Raw genomic sequence first — 14,476 nt, 5'->3', positions numbered from 1 at the left:
CATTATCATTCTGTCCCATTCCATAAGGAACGTGGCCATCGCTTCTCCTGAGTCCAGCCCAGCTCAGCCCCACGCCTTCCCAAACTAGTCTGAATTACATTGTTTGGGCTGGTGCCACCCATCTCTACTGCGACCACTGTCGCATCCTTCGGTCCTTCAAGAGCTGCCCAGAATGCTTCTCCCTGATGCTACTACTGCAGACACAGTTCCCTTGTGGATGCTGGAGGTACTGCACCATGATCGCCAGGCACGTTCACAGAGGTGTCCTGGCTACTATAATCAGCCCACCTGGCACGCTAACTGCTGTCCCTATGGCTTCTTACCTAGAAGGCACACTTCCTCTCAACATTGTGCATCTCTTTTTCTTTTCCCCTCTACCAAAATATGTCTTTGACACTTTAGCAATATAGTGCTCTGGTTTGGTGGATCTAGCCTAAGTCCTCAAAGGGTTAACTTAGATCAGGAAAACCACAGGCTGTGGCAGGACTTGCCAAGGCTCTTGGGTCCCCCTCTGCTGCAGGCTTCTGACCTTTAGTGCCTCTCTTTTCGCTTAGGGTGGTTGCCCAAGAACACACTCTAGATGTTGGGGGTTACATCATACATATTTTTCCTGTGGATGTCTAGGATTAGATCAAAAAACAAAAAGAACAATTTAGTTCTTCTAAGTGTTTGGAAATCCTTCTTATGAGGTCTTCCAGGAAGCAAGAGCCTTATGCAAATAGCGTTTCCCAGGCTACTTAAAACAGACATACAGGTTAGACTCCACGGTGGCTCTGGGCTATGCCTTATTATACAAGTAATAGGAAAAGGAGGATGAAAGGTTATTTTGGAGCTATATACCTGGGAGAAACCTGTCTAGACACAGCCTCTGGCAAAGGCTGATCAATGTGTATAATAGCTTGCGTTGGTTTCGCCAAGAAAAAGTACGCGAAGTAAAAGCCCAGCACCCCAGATCCAAAGCATTTCTCTCTCTTGGGTATTGTTTTCTTTCATTCCAAGCTTTCTGGTTGTGTAACTGTCTAAGCATCTTCAGACATGAAAGGGAAACCCCCTGCCCTACTTTCGTGGTCATGTTTGTGTGTGCTCCGCTCTGCCCACAGAGTTGCATCCTGGCCATCGTTGGGTGAGGATACGGTAAGGAAACCCAGCACTTCCTTTAAAACAAAGAAACGTGCCTTGTTTCCCCAAACTTCTCTTCCTTCATTTCCGACGCATCGCCATGTGGCACACATCTGGGCTTCTGTGGAAGGAGGCTTCAGGAGATGCATTTCATTGCGAGGTGAAAAAGGAGTTCTGTCTTGCCCAGCCTGGGCATGTGCTTCTGCAAATATTCAGAGTGCCCCTCGGGAGGTGGGCACTGTGCCCGCAGAGAGAACTTCAGTCTTTGTTGAGCCAATGAATTCACTTCAATTGGAAAGAAAATACGTTTCCCTCCCACCCCCAGGGAGGTTTTGGAACATTTGAAAACGAGCCATTTTCCCATTTTGCGTTTAATACAATAGAAAATTAGCTAAAAGAAGCTAGGGGAATAACCAAGATTATACAACAAGCTAGATGTAGAAAGTACGTTTAGGTATAAATGCTTTGATCATCTGGTTTCGGAAGGTTCAGGCCCTTCCCACAGACCATGACCAGGTGGTCATTCCACGAGCATGCTCAGAAGCCACAGCAAAGTTTTCAAATAAAGACTTGTGTCCAGCAGCTCTGCTCCGTATCCCCTCATTTCTCTTGGTTCTTATGATTAATTACATGTTTAAAGTCAATACTCTTCATCTTCAAAGTTTGGTTTCTCAGATTCTGGCTGAGGCTCTGAATCAGAAAAATCGTATTTTATTAGAATGGAGGCCTCCTTTTCAGTTTATGAAAAAAGTCAGTAGTTTTGCTTTCAAGACACATACTTAGATATCAAGGTTAAGATACAGTGTGCAAAACAGAGTACTCTTCCAGGGTTTTGGATAAAAGATGCCCGTCAATACCTACCATTCATTTCATGATTTTGACACAGTGAGAAATGGAATCAAGCGATTATTTTCCTTTGTGCCTTGGGTCAAAACTGGGCAACAAAATTTAAAATGTAAGATTGATTTGAAAAACTCCTCAGAGCTATGAAAATGGTGCACATAGAGGCACATTCATTGTCTGAAAGGTCATATTGTTAAGTGTAATCCCATTAACTAGGTGGTCTCACTACTATTAATTAAGAGACCTTCAAGTACTGTGCAGGAATGCACACTTCAACTTGTAACATTAAAAAACTTAGAAGAATGAGCATTCATCATGGAAAAGAATTTCCTGCAGAATCTTAAATAAATTAACATGCAACTTGCAAGAGAACACTGATGGTATAAAGTGAACTGTGCCTATTATTTCATTTGTGCATGGTGTATAGGGTTTTTTCCAAACAAGGTGAGATGTAAATTAAGTTTTAAATTAAGAAAAATAGCATCCGAGGTCATATAACCCGGAGATCATTTCTCAGCACTCTGCACACCTCAATGTCTTTACCTTCGTCCTCAAACAATGTGTTATTTTCTGCCTCTGTATTTCCTCTGCAATCCCACGTGTCTCCATGCCCATATGCCATCCAGACACCCCTAAACACCAATAGAGTGACCTCCTTTCCGTGGCCTTGAAGCCACAAGAATAGCCCCCTCGATAAAGTTTTAAACCACAATATCAGGTGAATGAGTCCTTCCCCCAACCATGGGTTCTCCTTTCATTATCCAACCCTCTAAGCTCGTTCTCCCTCAGAATAATTCAGTTTGCTTGTTAAAGTGATTGTCGTATCCAATCCTTGGAATTCTTTAAGAGCCATGACCAGTGTTCATGACTGTGGTCACCTCAGGACAGAGGCCTGACATAGAGTCGGTTCTTGCTATAGACTGATGTGTATGTCCCTCCACCCCCCAAATTCATATATTGAGACCTAATCCCCAGTGTGATGCTATTTGGAGGTGGGACCTCTGGGAGGTGCTTAGGTCCTGAGGGTGGAGCCCTCATGAATGGGATTCGTGCCCTTATAAGAGGGACCCAGAGAGCTCCCGTCCCCTTTCCACCATGTGAGGGCACAGCAAGAAGCAGGCTGTCTATGAACCCAGAAGCAGGTCTTCCAAGATACCAAATCTCAGACTTACAGCCTCTAGAACTGTGAGAAGTCAGTTTCTACTGTTGATAAGTCTGTGGCATTTCTGTTATAGCAGCCCGAATGGACTAAGAAATTTCTTGACACGTATGTGCGGTGTGAAGGAATCCTGCAGTGTCCCAGTGCCAAGCCTAGATGAATGCCATCGTTAATGGGGTGCTTTTTGGGTGGCAGATGGGGGTCTCTTTCACATCGCCAAAGTAGGAGATGGGCCCATTGGAGACAAAGTGCTTGTTCTGTTTGTTCTGCACAGTCTCTGAAGCAGAAACTGCTTAGCTTCCCATCCATCTTGATCACTGTCATTTTGGTCCCATCCAAGACCAGGTTTTGATAAACAATTGCAGGACAACTTTGAATGCGATTTGTCTAAGACCTGACCTTCCTGACCATTTGGAGAGAAATATAAAGAAAAACTGTTTTCCTACATAATATCCTTCTGCACATGCTTTACTTTGGAGCCTTGGAGCCCGTGAAGAAACAGGAGGCTGTGAATATACTAGTGGATGCCCTTTTTGGGGGGAGGTGGGCAGAGAAGGTTAAAGGAGCATCTGACTGTTTCCCCTTCTGTGGGGATTAGAAGGAAGGAAAGCACCAGCAGCTTCTGGGTACTTTCCACCCGGTTGGCTGCCCCCGCTCAGTTCTCTCCTTATCTGAGCTCCCTGAGGTCTTCTAAGCAAACACCAGCGTAATGATCTGAGGCCACGCAGCTGTTGGTTTCCTCCCTCTTGACAGAAGCACTTAAACCAAAAACCTGAAAGGAAAGGAAAGGGAAAGGGAGGAAAGAGAGGGGAGGGGAGGGAGGGAGGGAAAGAAGGAAGGAAGGAAGGAAGAAGACAAATTTAAATACCTTTTGTCAAACACTTTGCAAAGTAATGTCACTCTATACTTTTTCATCAAATACATGGGTAAGTAGAGACCCATTTTCAGGATAATTGAAAAAAAAAGCAGTTTCTTCCCCCCACCCCCACCCCTGCTGTGTGATACTTTTTCCAGAAAGACATGAACTGCTGAAGGAAGAAGTCTCCCTGGGCTAGATTCCAATTAACTGCTGTACTGATTGCTGATAACGCTTGGCAATCTCTGTTCTTCGGAAAATGGGACAGAGTCTGAAAGATCATAAAAGACGACGAGGTGACCGATGAACCGACACACAGAACCTAACACCTCTGGCTCCCCAGTTTTCTGTCATTTTAGCGTGCACGCAGTGGAGGAAGAAACACATTGCGAATGAAATGCCGTAGGTCTGATACTTGACATTCAAAAACATGCAAGTTCTGCTATATGTGTCTCGAAACTCAGATATTGTTCCAGGGGTCTGGAACATACTTTCAGCATCATAAAGTATTCCCATCACTCGACATGACTCGTTTTCAGAGCTATGGCAGAGTGGGAAAACTTGAAATTTGGATTAGAACTAGGTCTGAGGTTCTAGTTCTACTGTTCGGGAGCTCTGTGATTTTGGATTAGTGATGGTATCTCATAGCTGCATGACGAACAACTGCTTGGTGCCTCACAGGGGCAGACGTCGGTTGTTCAGAAGTTTGCAGGGTTTCGCTGATCTAGACTGGATTCAGCCTCTCTTGCTTAGAAGTCTGCAGGCTGGATCTTCTCTCATTCTTCTCCTGGGATCAAATGTCCTTCCCATGGGTAATGTCCAAGCTTCTGTTTGTACCACATTTGTTAACATTCCATTGGTCAAAACAAGTCATCTAGCCATGCCCAGAGAAAGTGAGAGACTGTGACAAAGTGTGGACGGCAGATGGCATGGAGAACAAAATGCATGCGTACAGGAGACTAAATGATAAAATCTACCACAACACTTAATTCTCTCCATTTCAGTTCTCTCATCTGTGATATGGGGATAATCCAATGCCTTTGAAAATTAAATGAGATGACACTTAAAAGTAATGAATTCAAGGCTGGAAAAATGTTGATGCTCAATAATTGTTACTTTCTTTCTATTCACCTCTCCCACCTTGCAAAATGGAAATGAATGCCTGCCAAACTTAACAGGATTATTGTGAGGTTTTAAAAAGATAACACGTGAAATCCTTCGAAAGCATGTCAATCGCTATATAATTTTTGTATTGCAGTAACATAGGATGCTTAGCCTTACCCAGATACACGCATACATTCAAACATTTGGATATTAAATCACGTTTTAATTGAGCTCTCTAGCGTAGTGTGTAGTGAGTGGAAAGTTTCTCTGTGATGTGTCTTGATATTTGCAAAGCAGATAAGTGTGGCCTAAGATGAGGGCAGAGGCAAAGGAGAGTGAGAGCAGGCAGGGGATTTGTATCATTAGCTAAGTAACTCCCTTAGTGTTGCCCAGGATATCTGGAGCCATAAGGTCTTTTTTATTCTTTATCACCCTGATGCCTAGGTCTTAGTGAGGATATTTCCCAGTAAGAATTAAAGAGCGATGGGTCACAGAGGAGAAAACCTAAATGGTTGTTAAGTCACAATCCTCTTCCCTTAATAAATCGAACATTGTTTGTGAAACAGGCCAATACACTCCTCAGATAATGACCCTTAATTGTGCGCCTGGCTGCAGTCCCCAGAGACTCCAAGAGGCCTAAAGAAATTAACCTTGAAGATGACAAAGACGTGGGGAAGAAAGGGTCAATGTTTTAATGCAGCAAAGAGGGGAAATCTGAGCCTCTGGCCATGACCTGTCTAATGGCCTTTGTGACATGTCCGAGTGCTCCTGGTCCAGAGAGCTTTATTATGATTTCTTTTTTTTTAATGCCAAAATGGGGAAGAAGAATGGCCCATGGGACAAGGGCATTTGCTAAGACAGGTTCAGGGACATTCCCTCTGTAGGTCAGAAGCCCTCGCTGCACACTGGAAATTTCTTGAGTCAGATTTCAGCTAAGACTCCCTTCCCCTGCAGTGCAAATTTAATTGATTATTTTACCAGTTTCTACATATTTGCTATTTATTGACTTTTTCTTCTAAAGCTGAGTTAATCCAGATTATAAGTGCTGCCCTTTTTGCAGCTGAAGGAACTCTTTTGGAACATGACGTTGCAAGCACAGAGCACTCCATCTAAAGAAATCCGAGCTAGAGAAATGGGAATTATCATGCCTACCTCTGAATATTTTGGCGACACGGAACATTCTCCAGTGTCAGCATGGCTAATAATCTGATTATTGTGCACTGACTTTGCACATCTATTGCCCAGGTTGGAATGTTTCCTAAACCCCACCATGCTGCCATCTCTGCTCCTACCCCCCTCTCATCCCCAAATAGATCGAACTACTTTATACACATATGTGAGACATGGAGTGATCGGTTCTTAACAGACTTGGAAATGATAGCTAATCAATTGACTGGTACGCTCCATTTTACAGATAACTGTTTCTTTTAATAGCATAAGACTTTGTGTGTGATCAGTGTCATGTAGGGTAACTGGCATGAAGTAGCTGACCAATGGATACTGGTTTGATGAACAAAGAAGTGAAGGAGGTACTAAGTGTTCACATAGTGGTCTAAAACGATACGGTTTCAAATACTGAATTTGCAGCCCCTGACTAATACAGAATAGACCAGTAAATGTGCATTTAACTCTTTATACTCGTATGTCTGATATTGGTGGAGGAGATGAGAAGGAAAAGGCATTCTCACTAGTGGTGGCCTCATTGAGCTAAATGTCGGTATAGTCTGTTGTGTGGGCACATTCCTTAACGGAAGCTTCTGGGAAGTAGCAAGAAGAGTAGGCCCTCCCTTGTAGGGTAGCTGAGAGGGTTGTATGAGCTAATGCGTGAACATCCTGGAGCGCAGTGCCTACCTGGTACAGGTGAGTATTCAACAGTGGTTGTCATTTGTATCAACAACATCTCAAAGTCCTAATGTGGTTCTGGGACCTGTCAGCTCCCAGGGGTTTGGTGTAGCCAGGGACCTCTCAGACCACTGTGTAAACGCTGACTCCACGACCAGGGGGGCTGGGATGTAAACAACCAGAAAAGTTACATGTTTCTAATGTGCTGTGATGATATAGGGTATTCAAAATTCCTTCCTCAAAAGGCTCTTTCTCTCACTCAGGAAAGCTGTTCTGGTTCTGAAAACTGTGCTTGGAGTTTGTCAGAAAGCAATGAGCCTTAGACATGCAATCAATCTAATTTTTTTTTTTTTTAACCTTGACATAGTCTCACTCTGTTCTACCTACTTAAAGTAACCCTTTGGGAGATTTAGGGTCAAACAGAGTAACAATAAGCATGGGTGATCAGTTGTGTCAAAGACCAAAAAAAAGGTCGAGTAAACTCCAGAGAAGTGGTCCTGATGGGCAATTCTGGTGAGAGGGTCTCCGGGATTAGGGAAGGACAAAGACGAGATCGGAATGCTTCAGACAAATAGTTCTTGAAAGAAAAAGCCAATAATGGATACACCTTGTTCAAGCCACTGTGGAATCAAAGAGGATGAAGGCTAAGTGTGGCGTATAGAATGAGTGGTGTCTCAACATTGGGCGGGTAGAAAAGCCTGTTTTAATGTGCAGAGCTGGTAAGGGAGGCAGACGAGGAATGATATCTTGACTTCCTCTATTCCCCCACCCCCCCAAAAAAAATAAAACCTTTGAGGGGATAGAGGAAGGATGTGAGAAGGGGAGAGGGAATAGAATTAACAGCGGAGGTAAAGGAATAGAATTCTTGTGGAACAAATCAGTTTTTAGTTGCCTCAAAGGAAGTTAGTAATGCGTATCCATTTAGGAGAAGGGTTGCAGAGACAGTGGAGCTGTATTAGCAGAAGGGGGATCTCACGGGAGTGTTTACCATCCTGTAGAGAAACACAATAACATGGGTAGAGGTTGATATAAAAAACCAGGTGACAGATGGAAGGGCTTGATGAGTTGGTTGAGCTTTGTATCAAACCTGCTAGAGAACATAAAGGCACAGGATGAGGGCCTTCTCTACCCTGTTCTCTACTGTTGCACCTGAAACTAGAATAGGTCCCAACACACAGTAGGTTCATTGCAACTATTTGTTGAATGACTGAATGAATAAAACAGAACACAAAGGGACCCCCAAACACTAGGAGACGGAGTAAGTAAAAGTAATGTTTAACAAGACACGCAAGGTCCAGAGGACCCCAGAAACGGCAAACATCTTTTAAGTAAGGACAGAGTGTTGCACTCCGTATTTTAGGGCTACTGAAGATTTGTCAGGATGTTACAATTTTGATCAAAGGATGTCAGTACCTGGTTTTGTATGACGTTGCAGTCATGCACCTAAAATATAGTAGAGAAAGGTTAAGAATGGAGAACTGGAGACTGGGCACAGACATGCATCAGAAGTGTAGGCTCTGAAGATATTTAGAAAGCAGATGTCTGAATTGGAGGAGAAAACATGGGTTACTCAAGAATTAAGAACATGAATGACTATACAGCTGATATATTATAGAATTGTGCTCTTGAAACCTATATAATTTTGTTAACCAATGTCACCCCCAGTAAATTTAAAACACTTTGTAAGCGGGCATTTTCCCGCCAAATCACATCGTAACGCGGGGCTTTTTTGACATTTTCTCGCCCAAATTAGACTTTCCGTAAAATATTCATATCTTTCTATCTATTTGATATTTTTCTATGAAACTTTCAGTGTTTTAGTTTAAAAAGAGGTCTCTATTTATTTACTTTGCAAAATTTTTGCCGGTTCCAACTAGAGGCGATATGGCGAGTTTACTCGTTTCCCGCAAATTATTAATTAAAAAAAAAAAAACATGAATGAAGAAAGAAGTGGGGTTAGAGGGCCAGCCTGTGACACCATCTGAAGGACAGAGTATGGCTTGTCCCATCTTGGAGATGCATTGAGAGCCAGGCGTAAAGACAGCAGAGGGATAAGTTCCATCCAAGGGATGAGGAAAGGGGGCAAGAGCTTGAAATATCATTGATGAGTTCTCAGATGGTGTGCGTGTGTCATATACATGATGTGACACTTTTGGTGATGGCGTTGTTCTTAGTGGCAACGAGGGAGTCACCAGCGAAAGGAGAGATGTTGAATTATTTCTACATAGAGAATTCCGCAAGCATAAGAAAGTTCAGGCAAATCTCATCGTTTCAACTTAATTATGCCCTGACCCAGGTCTTAGCAATATTTTTTTCATTGTCTACTTTTTACAAGTTACCAGCGGTGCTGTAGCCGATCCTGGTTTATTTTGAGTCCTATACAGCACGCACCCTTATTTTTTAATGCTCAGCTCTTCAGGAACCAAGTCCATTAATCTGGCTTTGAAACTTTTCCTGAGAAGAAGCGATGCTGATATGCTTCTAAACATCTGGTCAAACAGAAGAAAAAAAGAAAATCCAGTTAACGATCCAGATGTTATGTTAGCACTGAATTAAACAATTGGCATTTAGAAATATCCAAGTGGTGAGATTTCTTTTTCAATGTTCTGCACTCAAACCAGAAAACCCTCTGAGTAATGGTGGCAACTGGACTCACTGCTGTCAGGGTCCCAATTCTTACAAGAAGAATGAATGGGTAGCGGAAAACACTGTCTTCAGCTGTCAGCTCTGGAGAGCAAACCTGGGCAAAGCTCAGCCCCCCTGCCGCCTGTCCTGGGTGAGTGGCCCCTGCGCTTTGGTTCAGATCACTGTTCTTGGCTCCAATGTGGTACCTAAGACGGGGATCATTTGTCAAATGAGCATGGTACACAGAGAGCTCTAGGCAGATTATGGAAAGAGAGGGAGGAGAGAGAGGGAGGAGAAAGACCGCGGGAGAGAGAGAAAGAGAGAGAGAGAAGAGGACACGGAGAGGAGCAGGCTTCTCTGGGAACAGCGCTTTTCAGGCACTGGGGATTCAAGTTAGACAGGGTGGCGGGGCATAGGCGCCGCTGGCTGGGAGAGGGGGGTGACGGGCGCCTCCCATCAGGGCTCTTTGCATGTGGGATGCTTCAGGACTGCACACAGAGGGAGTAACTTGGAGAGCAGAGCAGCTGGCATGAGGATTCCGCCAAAATGGAAGGGCTCCTGTCTCCGATGAGGACGAAGGTAAGGGGAGTGAATCTTGATTTCTCTTGATTCAGCTTGGAGCTACAGAAAAGGCGGCAGAGGTGCCCAGCGCCTGTGAACGGGAGGCTCACTGAGCTTTTGTCTTGTTTCAGAACTAGGCTGGCGAATGCAACTGGATCTCTCAAAGAATAGGCTTGCCTCTCAGGCAGCGCGGTGTGTGGGAAGGGGAGAGCAGGGGGGAGAGAGCCATCTGTCAGTGTGGACAATGGGAATCTTAGTAAATGAATTCTCCCCTTGGTTGATTAGACAGCCATATTTTAGCAGGATTTCCAGTCACTCTTCCTTGGGGGCTGTGCAACTCTGGGAGCTGTTCGTTGCAGGAAGTACCAATTGCTCAGGCTGCATTGCTATATAACAGGAGGAGTAACACGTTGGAGGAGCACGCCCAGCTCCCACTTGAAATTTCTTTCCTCCTCTTCTTCACAGCAAGAAGGCCAGGGAATCTTCTGTGGAAAGTAGGTTAATGCATTCTGGAAGCCAGTGTGTTTTCAGAGAACTATCAGACTGGCAAAGGAGCGTGCTGAATGCTGGACTAACCTGACGTCTTGAACTTGGACCTGAAACATTCGTGGGGAACTGCCGACCCTCTCCTGGAGGCTTGGGGAACTTGTTCTGCCTGGGTGGAGCTTGATTTTTCACTTGAGAAAGGGTTGCTTTGAAGACGGGGCTTTCCATTGAAAGCGCAGGTGGTGACGAGGCTGTTTGATTTTGGCTATATCCACAGAGGACTCTGAATGGGGGGGCCAAAAGTTCTAAATTGTGCTAGAAATATTACTTTTCTTTTTCAGACATTTCTAAAAAAATCAGGGAGAAACTGTCTGTATACCCACGTGCAGAGTTAGAGCTGATAGTGGAAGGCTTTGACTGACCTCGTCTCTTTGATGCTCTATATAGTGAGTTCAGCACAAATAGATTCTTTTGTCATCGAACATTTTCTTTTCTGCTAGTTAGGAGCACCGTCCCAGTGTTTTAAGAGAATGGTAAAACTAGGGTCTTAAGCATGAAAGCGTCCCGCCCTTGAGGAGCATTCCTGACTCCCTGTCGTGTTCCCCAGCCCTCTGACCGTCATTCATTAGAAGGATAGCCCCAAGTGAGAGTCTGTTACCAAAGGTTCTAATCCCAGCCCTCGGCTGGCTGGCTGGTCAGCTGGGAGAGCCCCTCTGTGACCCATCTGTTCTCCCTGAGCACGGAGCTGAACTCATGGTGCTTGCACGCAGCACACCTCAATTCCAGGTGCTGTGGGAACAGTATGTCGTGTCGTATAGAGGTACTACTGCAAACGCAATGGCAAATGGCACTGGATCCCTACTTCCCTTTTTTGACAGAATGGGGTTTGAAAGCTTCCGTGGATGGCATTGTAATCTGTTCATTCGACCTGCTTTGGTAATCGCTGCCTCAGACCCTTGGTCCTGGTATTGTGCTCTCTCCGGCTCCCATCAGATCCATGTGTCCGAGTTCATAACCTTAGGCAAATACAGTTCTCACAGACTTCGGGGGGAGTTCCCTATGCAAATGAGTCAGAGCCCAGCACTGGGTAAATCACACTGCTGGCAGGTTAAAATGATATGTGGTAGCAGGGGGAGAGATGGTTGGCAGTGGGTCAGGCGACTCATATATTATGTTTATCAGTTTCATTTACATCATAGCTTATTCCTTAACCATCACATCATCTAATGAACATTGAAACTTGGGGGTTTAGGTCCCACCAAAGTTCAAACATAAAATTTCTACTATAGATCTATAGTAAACTGACTTTCATTCAAACCCTTTAATTTTTAAGTTTCAGGCTGTGTGTTTTGTGTGTGTGTGTGTGTGTGTGTGTGTGTGTGGTGTGTGAGATTGCTTCTGTGAATTCTTTTGTAATCTTTTTATCTCTGGCTCTGGAAATTGACATTTCCCTATTGAAGATTCAAATTACATTTGAATTAGATGAACTATACTATCATCATGACTCAGAAAACAAGACCCAACTGTGTAAAATTGTAAAAGGAGGTCCCATTGCTGAGACTCAGCTTTAGTTCCAAAATTACTGTATCTTGTATTGTTGAAATTACCCAGTGATTTTTAAAAATCGATCCAAAGACATATCAGTGACAACACGTTGCCACTCTTAACCTTTGATCCACACTCTGCCTATTTAAGTGTATTCTGGAATATTCTCCCCCTTTAGTAAGGATTTAGCTTAAAGTTTCTGATTTCATGGCATCATGAAGGTTTAGACAAAGGAAGTCTCCTAGCGCTCGATTCTGGTGTGTTATGGTTACTTAATAACTTACTGACAGTTTAAAGCAAGTGTTGAGGTAAATTGGACATCATGCAATAATTTCATTATGCCATGTAATAGACTTAACCAGTCTAAATCATGGGTGCTTAATGCATTTTTATCTTGGGATTTGCATAATTGGCACATAAATATGCATGAGATTAACTGGAAGTGGCAAAATGGGGTGACCACAGTGTTCACGACTGTTAAAATTAAGGCAGTTGCACAGAGGGCAGTGCTGTCCCCTGGGTGGTGGTCACACTTGACATACCTAGAAACAGACAGGGTGGCAGCTGGTCTCCCTGGGTCCCAGTGAGTGTGGTGTCAGCGATGCACGGGCTTCGCACAGCTTTTGGCTTTTGGCTGGATTCACTTTGGGCACACTGCTTAGTCTTCCTTTTATATATATAATGCAATCTCATAGAGTCTCTAGGCTGATGGATATACTTCTGGCTGGCCTCCTGGCAGGCCGTAACACAGGCCTCAGGACTCTAACCATAATAAATGATGTTTGCAGAGGCAGGTGGAAAAAATGAGAACAGAGAAATGCTGATTGAGTCATTTCTCCAATGAAGGTAAAGGAAAGGATTTTATGATTAATCATCTTTGCGTACTTTTTAAACATCTCCTTTTTTGAATTTGATTTTTAATCCTCCGTCTTTCATAATTCTCTTTAAACGTCTGTGCACCACCTCCAGGAGATGAGGTTGGCAAAAAAGTCCCCCCATTTTCAGCTTCTTGTGATTTTTGCTCCCCAATGCCTGCCACAAAATTTGCAATGAGCCACTGGCTAGGGCCACGTGAAATCAAGCCATATCTGTACTTTTCATCGAAGTAAGCAGCATGTTCTGGAAGAATTGCATCGTCAAACAACAATGATGAAGAAGGAGCAGGGAGAGAAAAGAAGAGAGGAGAGGGGAAGAAAGGAGAGAGGAGAAAAGGGAGGAGAGGAAAGATGGCTTGGTTGAAGGGCCGTCTTTTTTTTTTCTTTTAGTTTTATTGAGATATAATTGACCTACAGCACTATATAAGTTCAAAGTGTACAGCAGAGTGACTTGACTTACATACGCGTATATTGTGAAATGACTACCACAGTAAGTTTAGTTAACATCCATCATCTCATATGGTTATCAAAAACATTGTTTTTTTCCTTACGATGAGAACTTTTAGGATCTACTCTCTTCACTTTCAAATATGTGTACCATGTAGCCATGTTAGCTCTAGTCATTCATAGTGTCCATTACATCCCCGGAACTTATCACTCTCATAACTGGAAGTTTGTACGTTTTGACCCCATTCATGCAGTTCTCCCCTCCCCTGTCTCTGATCTCTTTTACTGTGAGTTGGGTTTTCTGCTTTTTTGTTGTTGTTTCGATTTCACTCTAAGTGAGGTCACACAGCATTTGTCTTACTCTGTCTGATTTATTTCACTTAGCATAATGCCCTCATGGTCCATCCATGTTGCCACAAATGGCAGGCTTTCCTTCTTTCTCATTGCTGAATAGTATTTATGTGTGTGTGTGTGTGTACACACACCACATTTTCTTTAGCCATTCATCTGTCAGTGGACACTTAGGTTGTTTCCATCACTTGTCTATTATAAATGATGCTGCAGTAAACATAGGGGTGCAGATATTGCTTCCATATAGCGATTTTGTTTCCTTGGGGTATTTACCCAGAAGTGGAATTGCTGGATCATATGATAGTTGTATTTTTAATTTGTTAAAGTATTGCAGACCCATCTTTTATATCTAAAACAAGGATACAGATTTATTTTTTTAATCAAATTCTTGCACAGTAAATGGAGAGTGGATTGATACGAACGTGTTGGAGAGTAGATGTTAACTATGCTTATTGTAGTGATCCTTTGGCAATATATACAAATGTTGAATCATTATGTTGTATACCTAAAATTGATATAGTGTTGTTATATATGTCAAAAAAATTTACCTCTTTATAAAGGATGGAGTGTTAACTTTTAAGAAGTTGAATTTGACAACTCAGTCACTACTGTGTATGCTAACTAGGGTTTTTAGAATGCTGTGATCCTGTTGCCTTTATTATC

General features: G+C 43.3%; 1 protein-coding gene across 4 annotated transcripts in view; it reads left to right on the top strand.

The window, feature by feature from the left end:
• FRMD4A (FERM domain containing 4A) overlaps positions 1 to 14,476 on the top strand; it is a 565,649-nt gene that overhangs the window by 119,587 nt on the left and 431,586 nt on the right. The window contains exon 1 of one of the 4 annotated variants that reach the window (XM_074324782.1): positions 9,874 to 10,127. The exons of 2 other annotated variants lie outside the window; for them this stretch is intronic. In XM_074324782.1, coding sequence (XP_074180883.1) covers positions 10,095 to 10,127 — 33 coding nt within the window. In that variant the 5' untranslated portion in view covers positions 9,874 to 10,094. Of the gene's footprint in view, positions 1 to 9,873; positions 10,128 to 14,476 lie in introns of those variants that run through there. One more of the 4 variants, XM_019738287.2, reaches the window with a different exon arrangement.

Source organism: Rhinolophus sinicus, linkage group LG02 (assembly GCF_036562045.2).
Source record: "Rhinolophus sinicus isolate RSC01 linkage group LG02, ASM3656204v1, whole genome shotgun sequence".
In the NCBI taxonomy this organism is placed as follows: domain Eukaryota; kingdom Metazoa; phylum Chordata; class Mammalia; order Chiroptera; family Rhinolophidae; genus Rhinolophus; species Rhinolophus sinicus.
Note: the sequence above shows the minus strand (reverse complement) of the source record. Positions and strands in the feature narration are given on the sequence as shown.